The 20,585-nt window shown below is 35.9% G+C and overlaps 1 protein-coding gene across 21 annotated transcripts in view; it reads left to right on the top strand.

Moving 5' to 3' along the window:
* ZMYM2 (zinc finger MYM-type containing 2) overlaps positions 1-20,585 on the top strand; it is an 85,423-nt gene that overhangs the window by 45,648 nt on the left and 19,190 nt on the right. For all 21 annotated transcript variants that reach the window (XR_012056710.1, XM_030275717.4, XM_072931105.1 and 18 more), the window contains 5 exons: positions 2,551-2,667; positions 3,235-3,385; positions 13,179-13,351; positions 19,319-19,484; positions 20,336-20,370. Coding sequence is in view for 20 of the 21 variants with exons in the window: in XM_030275717.4 (XP_030131577.4) it covers positions 2,551-2,667; positions 3,235-3,385; positions 13,179-13,351; positions 19,319-19,484; positions 20,336-20,370 (642 nt within the window). In the remaining variant the exon portion in view is untranslated. The remainder of the gene's footprint in view (positions 1-2,550; positions 2,668-3,234; positions 3,386-13,178; positions 13,352-19,318; positions 19,485-20,335; positions 20,371-20,585) is intronic.

Here is a 20,585-nt window from a genome sequence, read left to right as displayed (position 1 = left end):
CATAGGTACATGACTTCAAAGATATCTTTGATACAACACAACATAGATAAAACTTTGTGTTCAGGGTGCCTGGTGAAAGATTTTAATGAATTTATGATCTTTCTTTCTTTTACTATTATTTGTGTGTAATTATGCTCCCAAATAATTCCTAAAGGTACTTTAAGTACCTTGTAAGTTAGAAGCAAAGCAAGATGGTGAAAATACTAAATGCATATCATCTTGGCTCAAAATATTACGCATAAGCAGTCCTTAATTGTAAGCAGAATAACTGGAACTTTAAAGAGGCATACAAAATAATGTTGTAGTTAACTTGATTTAAAATCCATCTTCTGCTTGGTTTAGAACTTTGAGTAATATTAATTCAGTTCTTTACAGATTTTTCTGGAAAAATATTTAATTAACTAGAGGAGCATATGATAAAAAATCTTTGCTTTTGGGTTTTTTAGAAGTAGTAATGCTTAATAGCTTAGATTTATTTAATCTATAGGTATGTGTAAATTTCCTTTAAAACAAATTCTAATTTTAAATAGCCTTAATCTTTGTTGTTCTCACTTCTCTAGCTTTTTGTTATTTTGGAATTACCAGCCTCCTAGACTTTGTGAGTCTGAATTTATACCCCAGTAAACAGTAATGGAAAGAAATAAAAGAAGGTAACCATGGCATACCTCAGAAAACAACAAAAAATTATGTTTTACATTTAACTTACAGCCCTCACAATAGGGTCCCATATTTAGGGTCCCATATTTAAATGTAACTACAGATATGAAAGATAAAGATTGCTTTTCATTTGATGACCACTATTTCAAGTAATACACTATTTTGTCTTCATTCCTTCCTCTGTCTTCAGTGTTTCTGTACAAATTGCCACATCTGCTAGTTCTTTACATCTCCTTAATTCCTGAACTGGAGGTGCTGAGTATTCTTGTTACTTTCATTTTCAATGAGAGCTTCTAGGGCTTCCATAAAGCACACACATGTGTCGAACATGATGTTTGCTCTGTGAGGACACCTGCAAATGCACAAGTGCACAGGTTGGACCTTGCAGTTAGAAATGCCTTTGTTGCTCTCATGTTTGTGCAAATCTTCAGCTATTTTGAGCAGCCAAAGTGAAGCAAACCCTGCTCAGTCACAGGGATATTTGCTGGATATAATGGGAGAAATATGATAATATTGTCTGTAGGTATCAGAAAAAAAAGTTGTAGAAGTTATATATATAAAGTTGTTACAGGCTGATTGGCCATTGAGGTGTCATTTTCTGCTGCCTGGCATTTGGTTCTCAAGTCCTACCTGTGATTGGGAAATATGCATGACTACTTAATATCGGCAAACGCTTGATACAGAATTAATGCATCTGCATGAGATGATACTGTTTGCACTGCCAGCTAGAACTCAGCAGTACTGGACCACATAGATCAGAGTTTATATCAGCAATAAGTCTCAACATAGTTTTGAATTTATTTTTTATTTTGGGTGAACCCTTACTAACATGAGAGTCTGAAGAAAAGTATCCTATAACAGAAATGTTTTGAATAGTCACTGTTATACAGTGGAGAGGTAGTAACAAATCTGTCTGAAGAGAATTTGTCTTTAAATATATTTGTTTTGTTGCAAATAGTGTGGGAAAGTATTGAAAAGACAGATGTGAGAAATTTGTCCTGGATTCTTCAAGTGTCTGATTACTGCTGGTTCAGATTTTTCTCTTGAACATCACATCTATAATACACCAGTAGTTCTTGCTTAATCAGGGAATTTGCAAAAATGCTCAATTCTGTTGGCACATATAAGACACTGAAAGATATAGGTACTGTATAATTGAGTTTTTATCTACTGATTGCCACAGAAATGCACTAAAGAAATTTCTCAGTTACAGAATTAAATTCTCATACCTACACATGTAATCTATAGTATTTTTCTCAGTTTGAAACCCCTGGAATGTTTAGAGGCTGATTGTGTCAATAACTGCATCTTCCTGCCATGGGATTGAGGCTACTTAGGACTGTCAGGTAGTTTTGTCTTAATCTGAGTAGATGTGACATTTCTAACTGAAAGCCTTTTACTTCAGTAGTTGTATTTTCAAGTGGTATGCTTACATAAGATGTTGATAATCTGCCTTGGTGAGGTTTGGATTTGAAAACATTTGTTTGTTGGTCTTTATCTATCTGTCGCCAAAATAATACAAGCTGTGAAATGTATTTATCTGAAAATATGCTTTGTGATTAACAAAAGCGTTCTGTTTGGGGATTTTTTTTTAATTTTTACAAAAAAATGTGTTAACCCTTAAATAAAAGGTGTAAGAAAGGTAAGGTTAAAAAAAAAAAAAGTCTTAAAGTAATTATAGTAGAAGTAAGGGTAAAGATTCAAAATTGAAAAACCTGAGATGAAAAGGGAAAAATGAACCAGCCTGCTGTGCTTTTGCCAGAAATGTTGTTAAGTTTATAAATAAACTCCTGAATTCTCAAATACTGTAAGCTTAAATGAAAAAAAAACCACATTTTAAAAGTAACTGTGTTTTTTTAGTGATGTATGTGTATATATATTTATGTTTTTCAGACGCTCAGTGTTCAGTCTTCAACAAATGGTCAGTTCGTCTCTCCCAGTGATATTCAGTTGAAATGTAATTATTGCAAAAGTTCTTTCTGTTCAAAACCAGAAGTACTGGAATGGGAGGTAAGGGTGTTGTTCTTAGAATGATGATGTGCTTAAAACTTTAAACTTAGAATTTTAATGCGGTTTTGCTAGCTATTTTATGAAGTATTGAAGTTTCTTTTAAAAAGCTTGGTTAAAATTTACCTGGTTCTGTAGAATATAATTTAATTTTAGTATGGATCAAAGCAGAAGTCTTTGTTCATAAATAGTATTTGTGGACTTTAAAAAAATATTTTTTATCAGATCAGCTGTAAGTCTGGAATCTGCTTTCATCTTTAGTTATTGTAGATATGATAGACCATTATTATACTTGTTTATGAACTAAGAGAAGTATCTAAAGAGCATATGCTGAGATTGAGTGACATATTTTCTGTTCAGTGTTTTCATGTGAAATGATGAGTATTTATAACCCTGTCAGCTTAATTGGGATTTGTAAATTTTTAGCATTAGAAGTCATACTCTAATTATGTGTTCACACTTTACTTTGCAAGTTGTCTTAATGGCAGCTATTATTTTAAGTTGCACTAGTTAGACCTTAAGATTTGATCCATTAACCTTATTCATGGTGCTTTGCAACTTTGCATTTAGAACAAAGTATATCAGTTCTGCAGCAGAGCATGTTCTGATGATTATAAGAAACTGCACTGCATAGTTACGTACTGTGAATACTGTCAGGAAGAGAAAACGCTCCATGAAACAGTGAATTTCTCTGGTATCAAAAGACCCTTTTGCAGTGAAGGTATGTATGTATTTGTTGTTTTCCTGAGGTGTTGGTTATTGTTCTACTGCGATTTACATACTTTGTTTATATGTTAAAATTCAAGGTAACAACTCATTCTGTTGTACTTGAGGCTAAACCAGAAGTCTCTTCATTACTATTATTGAAATGATTGTACCTGTTATTGTTAATGCAGGTACTTTTTCATTTATCTGAGCTGCCTTTAGAGCTTTTCACCACTTAGTCCAGGTTAAGGGTAAAACTCTTAAGTGTGTGTCTGTATAAATACCTACACATTTATGCACATTGCATACATACATATTGTACAAAAAAAAGTATACATTCTTTTTAAAAAAATGTGTGCAGTAGTGCATGTGCAACATTAACTGCACTGATGAACACCAAGCTTTCTCTTTGATTAGCAATTTCTAAATAAGTTCAACAGTAGAAGTTTTATGTTGGCTTAGAAAGGTTACTTAAGCAATAACTAGAATGGTGCCTGTTGCTGTGTGTTGAGTACTGTCACTATAATTTACTTGACTAATTACTTGAATTTTCAATCAGAAAACAAACTAAAAGGGAACTCCATGGCCCTAGAATTCTTTGAAATTGCATTAAAGCATGGTTTTAATAGAATTAGTAAAATAAGTTTTTAACAAGGACCTGTCCTTTCCACTTCTGGTGAGCTCTCCTTTCATACTGGTATTTAATCATGATCTTAGAAATTTAACGACAAGTTTGGATGGCTATTACTCAAAATACGGTGAATATTTTTTTGTTTAGTTATAACAGCAACACTTCCAATGTCATTTGATAAGACCTGTGGAAGATACCTGCTTTCAGGCAGCTTAAATAGTAGATATGGGAGTTATAGGAGAATCCTATTAAGTTGGAGAGGGTTGGAATGCAGTGCTGAAGGCAGTCTTCCCTCCATGCCATTCCCATACAGCTTCGGGACTCTTCAGTCATTTGTTTCTGAAGAATGGGGTGTGGTATTCTGGAGTGGAAAGTGATAGCTGGAGAGTAAAAACAGAGACATGAAGGCCCAGCCTTACAGTGTTCAGTGTATTGCTCAGCAGCCCCTAGCTAGGAATTGTTTCTGTGAAGGAAGCAATTCCACAGAACACATTCAAACAAGAGCAAGATACTTTTCTGGAGATTAAAATATATGCTTCTATTACTGTGCATATTTATGACTCCCTCATTTTAAAGCTGGATGGCTGTCACAATGAAATGAGTAGGGTTCATAATGGCACCTATGCTGTTACTACTTTTCTATGAGGAGGCTTGAAGTAAGCGATGACTTGTGTTTCCAATTGGAAGATTTGAGGAAGAAAAGAAATAAAAACAGTCTTTCCTGTTTAGCTACTAAGTGGGGGGAATCTGTTGCCAGATGTCTTGGTGTGGGTCTTGAGTTTGCAGGTGCTGGGCTGCCAGCACAAGAATAAATACTACATTTATGAGGGTGAGCATGCAGAACGTTACCATAAAGACAAAGATTATCATCTTACTGTGATGATCTGAACTACTGAGTAGTAGAGAGAGGATAGTCAAAACCACCATTAAGTAGATCATAACTTGAATAAATATCAGTGTATACCTGCCAGCTGTAGCTGAGGTCTACTTTGTGATGCATATGACAAAGAGCTGTATGTGTTCCTCTCACAAATAAACCAGTGACCTGGACAGAAATTCTGAAGGAACCCTAGACCATTTATTTTGAAGGAAAACCATCAATTGCCATTAATGGCTGCAGAAATAGTGCGATCCAAGAAGGAATGGTGCTTAGATCTGATGTAGGAAGAACAGGGCCAGGACTTATGGTGGACTTTTGGAGGTCAACAAATAGGAGTTCCATCATCAGATGTGACAGATTTTTCTTGCCCCTTTCCCAGGCACCTAAACATCACTGGTTTGTCCTTAATTTCAAAGCATTTTATCAGATATATGTCCAACTGTTTGTGAAATAACAAAACCAGTACAAGTACCAAATATTTTCTGATTGTGGAGGCCATTCTGATTTTGATATTGCAGATTGTTCAAGGAACAATCAAGGATTGTTCACCAACACAGATTATTTTTTTGAGCATGCAGTTACTCTTCATCAGTAGACAAGGTATTACAGTTTGGGAAAGAGTAGCCAGAGGTACTCAGTCACAAAAGTTGCTGGCATTTTTGGAAGAACTTGAACCCTCAAGGGGAAATGTGAGGAATTTTCAGGGGAGTATTTATAAAAGGCTCCTAGATAAAATCAGAAATTAAACACATGTTGAAATTTCTGGAAATGTACTTATTTGTTCGTTTTTGTGCAAACTGATGGGAAAGCATGTATAAGATCAACCACAAATTTCTCTTGACTGCTTACAGCTGCCCAGCTGGACTACTGAAGATGTCGTCATTGCTCCCATTCTTCATACCTGAGGGGTTTTTTCACACATGCTTATACATATATATTTACACACAAACCCTGACACCCACATTAAAGTCTCTTGGATCAGTATTTCTGTGTGGTTTTACTCCAGCTCTGTTTCTTTATATGTTTCTCTTGAGACACTTCAAAACATGTGCAGAAAGCCTCCATTATTATAAGGTGTGATTAGAACTGACCTAGATTTTGTGCTGAAGATGGTTATTAATTCTTTCATGGAGTATAGGATGCTTTTTCTGGTTTTGTCCAAAAATTGGATGCTATGAACAACCTGAACGGAGTAGATGAAAGAGTTTAATCTGTTCCCCTGGTGCTGAGGCTGTCCTGGTGTTTTGCCACTAGAATGCTGCATTCCAAAACGTCTGTGTCTAAATTAAATAAGCATAAACAAGCTACTTCTTACTTTAGCATAATAATATATATGCTAAAGTATGAAGCAGCTTGTGGATTTTTATGTATGTATAGTTGCATGAGTGACAGTTGAGGATAGGCTGTACAAGTTTTTAATCCTGAGGAAATCTTCAAATTACAGGGTTTGGGATATTTTGGGAGTGGGTTTTTTCTGTTGTTTTTGAAATACATATTCCTTCTGAGAGTCTGGGAGAGCAAATCAGTTTTTGGCAATCCAGCAATGAAAGTATTTTATGATGAGTATCACCATAATTTTATTTTATTTGTAGACTGACTTAATTAATCTTTCCAGTAGAACTAAGTGCTATGACTTAAACAACACAGGCGTAATCATTTTATAATGCGAATTTTAATAACACTGATTCATATCTGGTCATCTTCTTCTAGGAGCGAGAAGGTTATTAAGATGTTGGATTAGTTCAGTTATCTGATGCTTGGGAATTCTTTTCAAATGGATAATGCAGATAAAAGACAGCTGTCAAACTAGCAACTGTACCATCACCCTGATAGCATGCTAGTAGATTTCTGGGAATTATGGTTTCTATAAATGAAACTCAATGCAGACATTGAGTTTTCTCTGAAAACATCTCTGATGTTTCATCTAAGTAGAGATATCTTAAAATACTGCAGAGTTGACAAGTGGAAAAATAAATTTAGGAAATTAGGTAATTTTACCTTCTTCTGGGAAAGGTTCAGTTAAAGCATTGTAGATTTTAGAGTGGGATTTTCCCAACCAGTACTGCACAGTGGACTGTTTGTAAAAGTATACTATTAAATGATTAATTTTTAGATTTATATGAAAATATTACAGATACAGAGATAGCCTAAACACGGGTGTGTTAAGTTTTGTAGAGGTGCTTACATTCCAGTGTTTCACAATCAGTTAGGATACTACCTGATATTTATAACAATTCCTGCTGTGATTAGAAACAGCAAAAAAAAAAAAAAAAAGTAAAATGTGATGTGTGATATGAAGCATTGCTAAGACTTAGTTATAGTTGCTGGGCTTCTGTGGTGGATGGGCCAAGGAAGAGTTGGTGCACTATCCCTGCTGTGCTGAGCTGCTGTGTCCCCCTAGACACAGGGAGGTACCATCAACCCTGCATGAATCTCTTTGTTCCTGATGATTGGTCTCATTATTTTTAAAGTGAGAGCTACAGAGACTGTTCAAGCACAGCTTTTTAAATAGTTTAGATTAGCAACTATCTTTTTTAGAGTCACTGATACTGCTTTTGAAAATAAAATGTACAGAATTTGGGTTAGCGTACAGAAATTTTTGAAGACAGTATAAAATCACTCTTTTACACACTCTAGGATTTGTGCTTCACAAAGCTGTTACATCACTTTCTACAGCTCTTGATGGAGGCCTGCCATGTTGAAATAATTTGATCTTGCTATGGTGCCTAGTTTGGTTTTGTTCATGACTAGCTCTTCTGGCAGTGTCCCTTCTGAGATAAATTTTTACCTGAAATGTCAGTTTCCTTGTGGCTTTCATTTAAAGCTGTGTTTGGTGCTGAGTTGGGATATCCTGGCAAAAGGGGACAAGTAAAAAGCAGAACATGTCTTAAATACTGCAAAACGCGTGATCTGTAAGAATACTTGTTCACAATTGCAAGAGTCATGTTGTTACTGCAGGAGGATATTCCTTTCCTACAAACTGGGTTAGTAAAAAAGGGAAGTGAATGTTGGAGGTATTTAGAGATGTCTGGGCTATTCTGAGACACTCTGACATCCTTAGGCTTCTATGGAGAGAAGTTAGAATGGGACATTCCTGTTTGAGCCATGGCAGTTTTCTTTAGGGAAGTCTGATGGCACAGAGGCCATGGTTGTGGCCATGACTGTTCAGGCCATGTCATCTGATTAAGTAGTCTGGTTTTAAATCTTTGAGCCACAGGTGACTGTTCCAAACAAATTTTGTTACTGTAAAAGCTAATTTTTTTTTTTTTTTTTTTTTTTTTGCTTATAGAAATGAGTTAAGGTAAAAGGGACAGCATATTCAATTCTGACAGGTCACTTAGGAGGTATTTAACAGGCTCCCTTGCTACAGAAGCACCAAGTGAAGGCTATGCTGAAGGAAAGCAAAGTTCTGCACCTCCTAGACAAATGTACATGGAAGAGCTGGACAGTTGGTTCTTGTGGTATTCCACTTGTGGAAGAGTCTCAGTGTAGATGTAGTTTCCAATTAGTGCTTCTTGGATGCATCTCTTCTGAAATTACTGGACAGTTTTAACCTGTTAACCTGGATTTTGATATTTCTGACAGTGTTCTCGTAGTTGAGAAATGGAAAGGTATAGCTATGCAGTGGAAGAGATTGTTCATCTTTCCCTTTGTAGAGGGAGAACACCGATAGTATTCAAGTAATATAATTTAAAATTTCTGTACATGTATTGAGTATTGACATTTTTATTTTTCTTTGTGGAAAGTTAATTTGTAACATGATAAAGAATATCAGGTGAAATCCTGTGCATTGTTTGACACCAGTGGTCCTTGTTAGATTTTCATTCTTCCTTGTTAATTCCACTGTTGTATCTTTTTAAAAAGAAGTTTGATATAGTTCTTTGAGCAAAGACAGCATTGACTGGTGTAGATAAGGGGTGATGCAATTCAATGTGCTGAGATTATGAGCACAAGTAGAAAGCTTATAAAGATGCTTCTTATTAACATTATCAACATGAAAAGATTTCAGAATAAGCAAAACATGAGTAACTGGATTGGAGTAGAAGGGAGAAGAATGGAAGGAGATAGTACCTAATAGCAGGAAATAGTAGGATAAACTGAGGTTGTATGAAAGTTGGATTGAATACTAATAAAAGGTTCTTAAAGTGAAGACAAGGAATGAAGGGGTATACACAACTTCTCTTCACACAGAAGAGGGTAGGATCTACTTCAACATTAATCCAAGCAGGACCCAGAATTTGAATACATTGCATCTGTTTTCATAGAAATAATAATGTTTGTTATGAATCCAGAGACAGCAGGTGATAGCAGTGTGGGTATGGAAGAGATTTTGCATTCACATTAGTACAGAGGGAGATGGAGCAGAAAGATCTGTATGAAACATAGCTTGAGAAAGCTTCCAAGACATAGCTTGTTATTAAAGGCCTGTTGTTATTCTTCTCTAGAACAGGTAATAATTGAAGTTATTACAAGATGAGAGAAAAGCAAGTTTTGCATGTCACTTGAAGGACAAAGGTCGTTTAGTAAGGACAGCATTTCAGAGGTAAAGAACCAATTCTTTTAGGATAGAACAATTACATCTTATAAAATATATTAGTCCTCGTGGTAAAAAGGTACTGGTGTTGAGAACTCAGAATTATTTCTGGTTCAGCATTCCTTTTTACACAGCTACTTGATGTAGAAATATACTGAACTTCTGTCATTCAGGTAGGTGCTGCTGGTAGATCATGTTCGTAGTAGCTTACTTGCACTGAGTCTGCAGTCAGTCAGGTGAAGCAGGTTTTCTGCTGTGGGCGACTCTGCAGGGCTGAACCTGGCAGTTCTTGGATCTGCCAAGAATAAGGAAGCTCTCTTAACCTGGAACTTCCCTGAGGTAAAGGTTTTGAGGAGCTGCCTGGGTGTTGTCTTGTCAGCAATCTTCTCTTTTATGTGTTCAGATAATTTCTTTCTCTACCATTTATGTGGGGAACCAAAATTCAGGGCTCTTAAGAGGTAGGTTTTGTGTTGGGTTTTGCTTGGAAGCCAGAATTCTAATACTGTAATTAAGGATATGTTAAGTTAGCAGATACTCACCTGTTTGGTTTTTGTTTGCTTGTGATTTTGACTTGGAGATACTTCTGAAAATGGTCCTTACTGGTCTTTCTGAGACAGCCAGCTTATGGGATGGTGTTAGAACTTTTAAAGACAGTAATTAATGGTTGGTGTAGCTTAAGCCAGATAACCTGTGCTTATAATTTCTTTCAAAGTAAGAGGTGTTTTCTCTCAGAGGCACTTTAAAGCAGTAGAGGTTTTTATCTGATCACACTAACTTGTGGGTCTGGTGTTGTAGCAGAAATCTTGAGGAAGTTAGGATTTTACTCAGATCTCTTTTTCAAAATGATGGGATTGTCAGCTGTCTGTTTTAGGCAGTGTTTATACTCATGAACCTCAAGTCCCCAGAGGAGTTAGGCTGAACAACCCTTAGGATTTTAGTGTTGATCTTAGAAAGGTCAGACATTCAGTGCTTTTTGTATTACTCATTCACAGTGTGCCATAAATCAAAGCCAACTTCATAGTCACATCTACAAGGTCAGCATGGGTGTTACTGTTATGTTGATTCAGGATTACTCTTGTGCAAGAGAAGACCAAATTGTTTGAGCTTAGAATCTGTTTTGCCAAAGTAAAATACCTTTTTCCATACAAACAGTCTTACTCTTTCAATCAAAACCATAGCATTGTAATAAAATTGTATATACTAGACTGCAGACTACCAAGGACCTAAGAAAGGCATTTTGCTTTCTCTTTCTTTGAAGTCACAAGATCTTGAAGCTAAACTTGGCCCCATAGATTAAGTTACCTGTTATAAACACATAAAAGACTTTCAGACAAACCTGTAATATTTTGCTCATGACGTTGCAAAAGAAAGACTTTGTAAAGATTTTACTTTAGCAAGTTTCGGCATTGTAAGAATCTACAGTCAACATCCAAAGTTTTATAAAAACAGGTTTTTTATCTTCTGTAGAGGCCTCCTTCAGCAAGAAGCCCTGCTGTCAGTGGTCTGTAAAAGAACCCCATGTTTTCCAGGCATTTAGGTTTTAAGGGCTGGAATTTTGGACTTTTTATTTCCCCTTAAGTCATGAGTCATGGAGATGTGGGAGATGTTTGACTGTGGAGTGGAAAATTTCTTACCTGATAACTTTTTAAAATAAAATAGCATCATCAACTTCACTTCCTGTAGTTCAGCAGCCAAGGAAAAATGCAAATTTTTTTTTCCATTCCTTTTTGTAAACTATTTAGCCAGGTGGATATAGGTTGCCTGGTTGGTAGTAGAGGAGTACTACTAGTCTAGTAGTCGTAGTTCTGAAAGGGTGATGCAGCATTGGGTGGCTTTTCTAAGAGACTGCTGAAGAGGAGGATACATTGTGGTGCTAAGATATCTCTGGATTTTTAAGAAGTGGAAAGAATATGATGCTCCATGCAATGATGAGAGGTACAGCCAGCAGGAAAAAATACTGTCAAGAAATCTTGCTTTTAATTGGTACTTTTAATGAATAGCTTGCACACACTGTTATCTTTAGGATTGTTATTTCCTTCAAAGCAATGTATTTAAAGTCCAAATCAATTGCACTCTAAGGATGATTGCTGGATACGGCACTTTCCATCTGTGCTAGGAATTTTCTTTATTCTGTGTTGAAGAACTTAAAAGAGAAAACCCAAAGAACAAACAGAAGAACACCCCAACAAAACCACTTTAAACCAAATTACCTACAGTGTCTTATTTGTACAATATTCTATAAATGTCTTATTTTGACATTACTAGCAAATTTAATTTGTTAGCAAAGCTTGTTGCATTACAGGTTAAAGTTCCTCAATAACCTTTTGCTTTTGGAAGATTCAGTCTGCTGCTTCTTCCATTTGCATTCTTGTGCTTTTAGTGATTTAATAATAGGATCTCAGTTTCACATGTATTAATTCTGCCCTAATAGACAGCAGCAGAAGTCGCATAAATGAAATTACTGAATACATTATAGTATCTTATATTCTGTATGGCAGAGGAAGTACAGCATATATCTTACCTACTGAGGTTCATAACTTATCAGAAGTATGGAAGTCTGCATCTGTTAGATTATGTGTATGTCCTAGCAGAGTGGGCACTTGGATGACTTGAGTTCTCATCTTTGGTGGTGCTGTGATATTTGGTAGATCACAAAAACAGGTGCAGTACCTTAGATTAAAGGTCTGTGTAAATGTTATCTTGTCCCTCCAGTGTTTGATATAGTTACTTTATCTTCTCATTCTGTTCTCCCTTGTAAAATTAGGACAATTACAGAGGTATGCAGTATATACTTTAGGCATCAGCTGAATAGGTGTTGGATTTGAGGACATTTAAGTACAATATATTCTGAAAATAGCCTATATAATAGCTACAGTATTCATCTTCTAATGCATTTAATATGGTAGAATGTCTTTCTAATTTGCTTGAGGGAGGATCAGATTATGGAAGAATATAGCTGTCATTATTGCAACCTTAAAATTGTGATTGTGTAGTAAATGAAAAAAAAACACAGTAAACACTCCCACCCCAAAAAAAACCCCAAAACACCAAAAACCCAACCAACACAAAACAACAACTGACCAAAACCAAAATAACCAGCATCTCCACCCCACCCCAATGTGGGGAAAAAAAATTAAAGTATTAATTGCATATAAGCTCTTCACAAATTTAATGTGTAATTTCTTGTCGTTGGATAACTCTCACTACTGACCATTGCTTGCTTTGTTGTTACATTTTTAAAGAAATCCCTCAATTCTGAGGTCATCTTGTACATATTATTGTTCTTAAATGTTAATGAGTTATCTTAAGTGGTTTGTTGTATTTATATAAAAAACTTCGTAATAAAATTAAGTTGATCCATGAAGCTAGGTATTTCTTTAGTAGATAGTGTTGTCTGGATATCTAGCATTTTGAGGATGTGTAACTGAGCAATGTAACTCCAAGTCAATGCTTTTGCATGGGTCTATATTAAAAGAAAACGATGTATTTTTTTCCTGACTGTTTATTCAGGGATTTGATGAAAAAAAAGATTCAGCGTAGGGTTTTGAAAAAGATGCAGGTGTCACAGGAAACCATAAAATTGTGTAGGGAAGATTTTTGGGTAAAATTGTGTTGAAATACAGTCTTACTGTGCAAACTAAATTTGTCTGAAGCCCCAGTTGTTAGCTGTTTTTGTATCCATTTAAGTTTCAATATTTAACTCTTAACTGTGATATATCTCTGTAAAAGTTACTTTGTTCCTAATGTTTAAAATCTGTTTCCAGGCTGCAAGCTGCTATATAAACAAGACTTTGCAAGACGGTTAGGACTGAGATGTGTTACTTGTAATTACTGCTCACAGCTGTGCAAAAAGGGAGCAACTAAGGAACTTGATGGTGTAGTGAGAGATTTCTGCAGTGAAGAGTGCTGTAAAAAATTTCAGGACTGGTACTACAAGGCAAGTAACTCAGAATTTTTGACGAGAGCTCCACAATTAAAAAAAACAAAAATGCACATGTGAGGATATCTCAAGGACTGTGCAGCAAATAGGCTTGCTTCAGCAAAGCATTTGCTATAGAATAAGCAAATGTATTAATTTCATAATTTCAGTTTTTGTAGATCTTAGAGCAGCATTTCTATAATCTGATTTTATTAATTCGTTTGGCAAGGAAGTCTTGAGTTACAGAAAACAAAAAAATTAGTATGTATATTTGTTACTTTACAATTCCAATTTTTTCTCAGTTAATACCACATTTTTCTTGTCAAAACTTCTTTAATGTGTATTCAGAACGTTGAAAACGCTGTTAGTAGCAGCTGGATACCTTGAGTTCACTGACATTAGCAGAGGTTTTCTTGTTCCTGTTTTTGCCTCCTTTTTTGCCTTTTCCCTTCTCCCACAGTTTGAACTGCAGAGGCTTTGATTGTTCAGTATTTCCCAGTGGAAAGGATGCCAAAGGAAAAAGCAAGACTAAATGGATTTCTAATAACAGTTTAAATCAAACAGATGGCATCTATTTCTAAGTCTCTGGAAGCTTAACTGCCTTGTGAAGCACCAGCAAAGACTTCACAATAAGAGGTTTTTTGTTTACATTTTTTGAAAGGAAAAGATGAAATTGGACTGGGTTTAACCTGCGATTAGTGCCGTGGATAAAATATTTGATCTCTGGTGTGAACGTCCTGGAAAGCTACACTGATATTTTCAAAACAAGAACTACACTGTGGATGCAATTGCAAAAAAGACAGTACAAAATTCATCACCGTACCAAAACTCTGCACACAGCCTGGAAGGCAGTAAAAAACTTGAAATGTTAGAGGGCTAGATACAAGTCCTGTAATTCAAGATGATCTACCTACCATAAAAGAACTGAATATGAAGACATATCTGATATTTTGGAGTGTCCAGAAATGTTACAGCCAAACACTGTGAATTTGTTTTTTTGAGTAATGTATGTAGGGTCTTGTTGGACATTCCTGAAAGAAAACTTCTGAAGTCAACAATGTGTTTCTTTTGTCTCACATGAAAATAGGGTGACAGAGCCTGACTACAAAGTTCTTAACTAAAATTTTAACTTCATACAGTAATATTTAATCTATCTATATGCCTTAAAATTTGGAGTGTGAGATTAAATTTATCCCTGTGAAAAAAGTGCCTTCTGGTAGAGAACTTAAATCTTTGGTGTGCTTAAGGAATCTTTTGGTGATTCAGCAAAGAATATAATCTGGAAGTGTGCATACCAAACTACTTTAATGTACCTAAGCTTCTGTGGAAGCTTGTGATTCAGCTTTGAGAACCACTTGAAAACTCAGGTTTCAGATTATCCTGATTCATGGGATAAGGTAATAACTGGCCCATGAAGTCTGCATAAATGCTGTTGGTACTGTGTGACAACAAAGTTAGATCTAATGTCATAAAAAGACAATTTAAACAGATTTGCTGGTAACTTTTGATACTTGATGATGTTGAAGTGTTAGATACTTCTACTTTCTGAATGTTACACTTGCTAGTGTAACTAGGGTTCCAATGAAGAATTGTTATTTTTAATTTTTTTCAAGTGCTTCTTAAAGCCTTAATGTAATTGAGTTTCGGTTAAAAAAGCTCGAGATTTATTACACAGGAAAGACGTATCATAGGTTTTGGGAAATTGTGTTGTTTGCTAAAATTCTCTCTTTTATTTCTTTACATCCTTGCTGATAACTTCTCCCACTTTATGGAAGTCGCTCCAGATACCTTAGATGTGGTAGTGCATTGTTAGCTCATATTCTTACGCAGCCAAAATAGACAATGATCAAAACATAGGAGGACAGAATAGATAAGGACTGTTCTCTAAATTTGTACTTCATTAGCTGTTTTGTCTGTTAGCTTCTTAAAAGAATAGTTATATATGTATGAGCTTTGTCTCATTTATGCAATGTCCAGTGTTATTTTGGAGTTTCAATGAATGTATACATGGAGAGAAATAAGTAGTAATAACTCAGTAATGTTTTAAACACCATCATTGTGTTCATTAAACAAGTGTTTGTCTCCATCTTCTTTGTCTACTTTTTTTTATGGACACATCTTTCTCATGTACTATTATCTGGAAAATGTTGTAACCTTTTAGAAGAATCAAGTATTGTGGGAGCCTGAATGCCAAAATTCTCTTCTTGGAAAGCCAAAAGAAGTTAGCAATAGTAGAAGCACAACAATTTTTCTAGAAGTATTAAAAGTTCATTAGACTTACCTAGATAAGAGTCCTTTAAACCTAATATGAGGCAGTGAACTGTAAAAGAATAGTTTTAGTCCTGATCATCTGTTGGACAGCAGCTGCAGTTGGTGCCAAGTTCTGAGGAAATTTCTGCTCTATGGGTTCCGTGCACCTCTGAGGCAAGAGGCAAAATTTTGGATGTCTTGAGGTTAGCACCCTAAGTTTTTGAGCTTCTCCTGTGAATTTACATGCAATGGTTTGAATGTTAATCCAGAAAATGCCTGGAAAACATTGTTAAGTAGCGTGATGTTTGATGACAATTTCAGTCATTTGATGTTACATTAGAGCATTGAAATTACCTTGAAAAAGAGGAGTATACAGTTCTGAGAACAGCACAGAAAACTGTTTCTTTAAATATACACTGGGAAACACTGGTGACAGTACTGCAGCTGAAGTGCACACAGGTTATGTGAGGCTTCAGTGAAGAATTGATTAGACCCAGCATGTGCAGTGACGACTCTGTATTCAGTGGGGGTCAGGTGTCTGCAGCAAAGAGGAAGTAGGAGGTGAGGAACAACAGTCTGACTGAAAGAAAAGTCATTGTGGCTGGTGAGCTCAGCAATGATTGTCAGCAGTGGTAAAATTTGAAAGTGGAGCCCGCATTAATCAAAATGGTAAAGACAGCAAGACAGCCTTGTGGAATTTCTCTTGTCGGAATTCAGCCGTTCTCTAGTTAGACATCTCAACCTCCAGTAAGTACTCTTTCAGAACAGCCAATCTTTTATAAGCACTCACTCTCTGCAACAACTTTTGCTTTTTATTTGCTGCAATTGAAGCTGGAATAGACAGCTAAGATTAGGGAAGTTATTAGCAGTCCAAACCTTTGAAGAACATTAGGAACAGGTGAAAGAGGGATTAAAAATGTAAATAAAAGCCCCAAATGTGAAAATTTTTTTCTTTAACCCAAATTTGGGGCAAACATTAGTGATTTATACCAATTACCATGCCCATTTGAACATGTTGAAGTAATGGGAAAAGAAATGTACCAAAAAGCAGTTAGGAGTGGGTAAGGACTTGTGCAGAGCAAGCACAACAAGCAGAGATGGGCTTTTTGGAACACAGAGATAAAGAGACTTGAGGCAGGTATTTTGGAGGTTCAGTTAACATTTAGTGCCAGTATCCCAGGTGAAAAGAAATGACAAGGGGAAGGAAGGAAGGAAAAATCATAAAATGTCAAATCTTTAATTCATTTTCACTTTCAATGAACTTGATGGTCAGGGAAGTGGGTGAGCAAGTCCATGGAGCAGTGTATAACATTGACTGTAAACAGAATTATGGAAATAGTAGAATTAAAGTTTAGTAAATGTAGAAATGAGAAGAGAATCATCACTATAAAAGAATCCCAGGTTTCCTGAGGAGTAGTATTTCCATATGGAAGTAAACCAATTTTTTTTTAACCTAAATAATTTAGTAGAAGCCCAGGAGAGACAATAGTATACTTATTCAAAAGTCTAAATGAAAAAGAAAACCAGGAGAGGGAGAAAACAATTGCAGGAATGAGAGAATTACAGAATAGTTGAGTTGGAAAAGACCTTTAAAAGGCTACATAGTCCCAACACCCCTGCAGTGAGCAAGGACTTCTTCAATGAGATCAGATTGCTTGGAGTCCCATCCAACCTGACCTTTCAAATGTACCTATCTGTAACCTCTCCGGGCAGCATGTTCCAGTGTTTCACCCTCATTCTAAAAGACTTCTTTCTTCGAACTAATCTAAGTTGACCTTTTTGATATTTAATCTTAAATTGACCCTCCAATTTAAAAAACATTTCTCCCTGTCCTATCACAACAGGCCCTGCTGTAGGAAGGCGGTAGTTGCTGTATTTGACAAGATTTGACCCCTTTTTCTTTTTTGAAGGAGAGAAAAATGAGCAGAAAATGGTGCTTTGATAGTCAAGCAGCGTGCAGCAGGTCAGAATAGATGGGCTTTTCTGTACGTGAGCCAGCTGTTGTTCTTAATCAGTGTTAGGTGGGTTTGAGATTTAAATTTAGAGTGAATTATACTTGGGGTTGTTTTTTTTTTTTTTCCTACTGGTATTTCAGTCTTTTGGTGGCTTTGGAAGTTGCATCTGCCTTAAAGGTGTGAATTCACAGCTTTTCTGAACTGATTAAATCTACACCATTTTGGCAACACTCTGCATTTTATCTTCTTCCCACTCCCTTCTAAGAATAAAACTTACATGCTCTTTTGCCCCACTGAGGTGATCTGCAAAAGGAACTGTGGATCAGCATCAGTGGAAAGTCCAAGTGACAAATAAAACAAAAATGGAGGGAGGATGGGGATAATGCAGTGCTGTAAGGCTTCTGACCTTGTGTGCCTGGCGCATAAGCACTGCTGCTGCTACCTGCACCGAGAAGAGGGAAGAGAAATACCTGCTCTTCCAGGGCCACCTGATGCTTAGTGTGAGGTGATCTTGAAGCTGCAGCTTTAATTTCTCCCAATTTAAAGCTGGTTATACTGTTAGAAACGAGCCTGTCTATGTATAACCTTTAAATACATGAAAATTACAGCTGAGAGCTTAATTTTTTATGCTGCCAGAGGATGGTACTACACTGTTCAAATACAGAGAAGAAATGAAACATTTTGTTATTTTTAAAATTTGAACTAATTGGCCTGTTAATACTTTTTTGGAGTCACAGAAACTACAGTTGGACTTTGTTTTGTTTTGTTTATTTAAGCCATCAGAGCCTTGTGCATAACTGCACTGTTGTGTATGATTTTATGTATTAATGTTTTATGTTGCATATATTATAACTTCCTCTTCCTCTCCTGGCTATATTATTAAGTTGACTTACTTTGGATCCCTGAGCATCTGCTCAAGTCTGCTTTAGGATGGAGATTGCAAACAATATTGAGGCGAGCTGTAGTGCAAACAATTACTTGCTTACTTGAAGATGTGAAATTGAGGCTACCGCTGTTCAGACAGTAACTTATAGCGTGGCAGATAAAATGCAGTAGAATCTGTTCTGGAGAAAAACATTGTCTGCCTTAGTGATGCCTCACTAAATTAACATGCAGATTCATGAAAGATATATTACTTATATGTTTGAGTTTCTAAGTTACCTGTTAACTAAATTTTGGGGGAGTCCTCTTTTTTTGAGGGAAATTGTTTATAAACCATGGAGAAACTTGGATGAACTAAAGAATTGGAATCTAAAATTGCTGCCAAACTACTAAAATAATGGAAATATAAAAAACATTTATGCTCATTTGATGCCTAGAAAAGTGATTCTTTTGATGACTTTTTAAAACTTTTGATTCTCTTTTAAAACAAGAAACAGCCTGGTAGACCTCAGAAATGGAAAAAATGGCTTGTGTTTGTCCTCAGTTCAATATAGTCATTGAGTAAGGAGCCGAACACTTTCTGCTCTTGTTTTGCAGAATGCTTCAATGAAATGAACTAAAATTTATGCACAAAATTCTTTTTTTGATGACTCTTTAGAAGTGAGCAAGTTTGTTTTTTACATAGTGACAAATTAATAAAACAAAGCAGATTTATTCTGGATGCTAGCCCTCAGTAAACAATTGCAGAACAAGGTAGCTTAACTGTTGTTCGTGAGCGAGACTTAACTGTATAGTGATACTGAATCCTCAGTACTCTTAAAAATGTAGTCTTTTAAAATGTAGCAATGATTTTTTCCCAAGGCCTGTTTAAAAATGTGAAAATCTTCTTTGCATTAAGGCTGTACGGTGTGACTGTTGTAAGTCTCAAGGAGCCCTCAAAGAGAAGGTGCAGTGGCGTGGCGAGATGAAGCATTTCTGCGATCAGCACTGTTTGCTCCGCTTCTACTGTCAGCAGAACGAACCCAATCTGGCCACCCAGAAAGGACCTGAGAACCTGCACTATGGTAGGTGCTGCTTCAGGGCTAGACAAGTGCCAAGCCAGATGCTTCCTTTAAATGAAAAATTGAAAGCTGCATGAATTATTTATTTGTCATAATAAACTGCATTAGGTGTTCTCGTTTTCTGTGTTATCATCAGAGGCAGCATTGAGCTGTTCTGGGTTAAGTGTAATTTTAGTGCTGTATCATCGTGGGAACAGAGAATGTTTTCCTCTTTTGTTGTGCTTCAGTTTGTCATTACTTGCTCTGTGGAAACATTTAAAGTGCCTTTTGGTCACAGAGAACAGATGCACTAGGAATGAAAAAAAAAATTCATTACATGGCATTAAAGGAAAATAAGTGAAATGAGAATGAGAATACGATGAAAGTATCTAGATAAGAGGAATACATTGCCTTTTTTTTTTTTCTTTCTGTTGGCAATAGGTACTTTTTAAATTTGCTGTTGGTCACTGAATACATTTGTGTGGTTTAAATGTCAAGTCACGCTAAGTTCAAATAAACCAGCTTCTAAATTAATGCAATTATAGCAACTCAGCTTCTTTTTAAAACTGTTCTCATACTTGAACATTTTGGTGTTCACTTTTCTGAAAGAGGCTGTATTCACATCTGGCTATAGCATTGATTTATCATTTGCGTTTGTGTAAAGCTCAATACTGGAATATTGAGGGAGATCAGTAGGGAGATGTCTATGAAGGAAAAGTCTTGTGTACAGTTCTCACCTGCAATATGGTACTAATGAGTTCTCTTGATTTAATGTTATATTGGTGACAGGTGTTATCTTGAGTTGCTTACTGAAATTTACTTTGATTTTGAGAAAGGAAAAAAAAAATTCTAAAATTGTTTCCTTGTACTTTTAGATCAGGGCTGTCAAACCCCCCGGACAAAAATGACAGTAAGTACATATATTTAACACAGTCTTATGTCTAACTCTCTCTCCCTGTCTCTTTCTGTCTCTCTCTCTCACTATATATATATAAAAAAAAAATTATTAGATGTACTTAAAATGTGATATCCTGGTGAATTAGAGGGATGCTATTAAAAACCAAAAATTAGTATCTTTGAATGATCCTGAGCTAAATTTATGAAGCTTTTTAGTCTCTTTAACAT

This window comes from Taeniopygia guttata, chromosome 1 (genome assembly GCF_048771995.1).
Source record: "Taeniopygia guttata chromosome 1, bTaeGut7.mat, whole genome shotgun sequence".
Taxonomy (NCBI): domain Eukaryota; kingdom Metazoa; phylum Chordata; class Aves; order Passeriformes; family Estrildidae; genus Taeniopygia; species Taeniopygia guttata.
The sequence above is the reverse complement of the archived record's forward strand: the minus strand, read 5'-3'. Positions and strand labels throughout refer to the sequence as shown.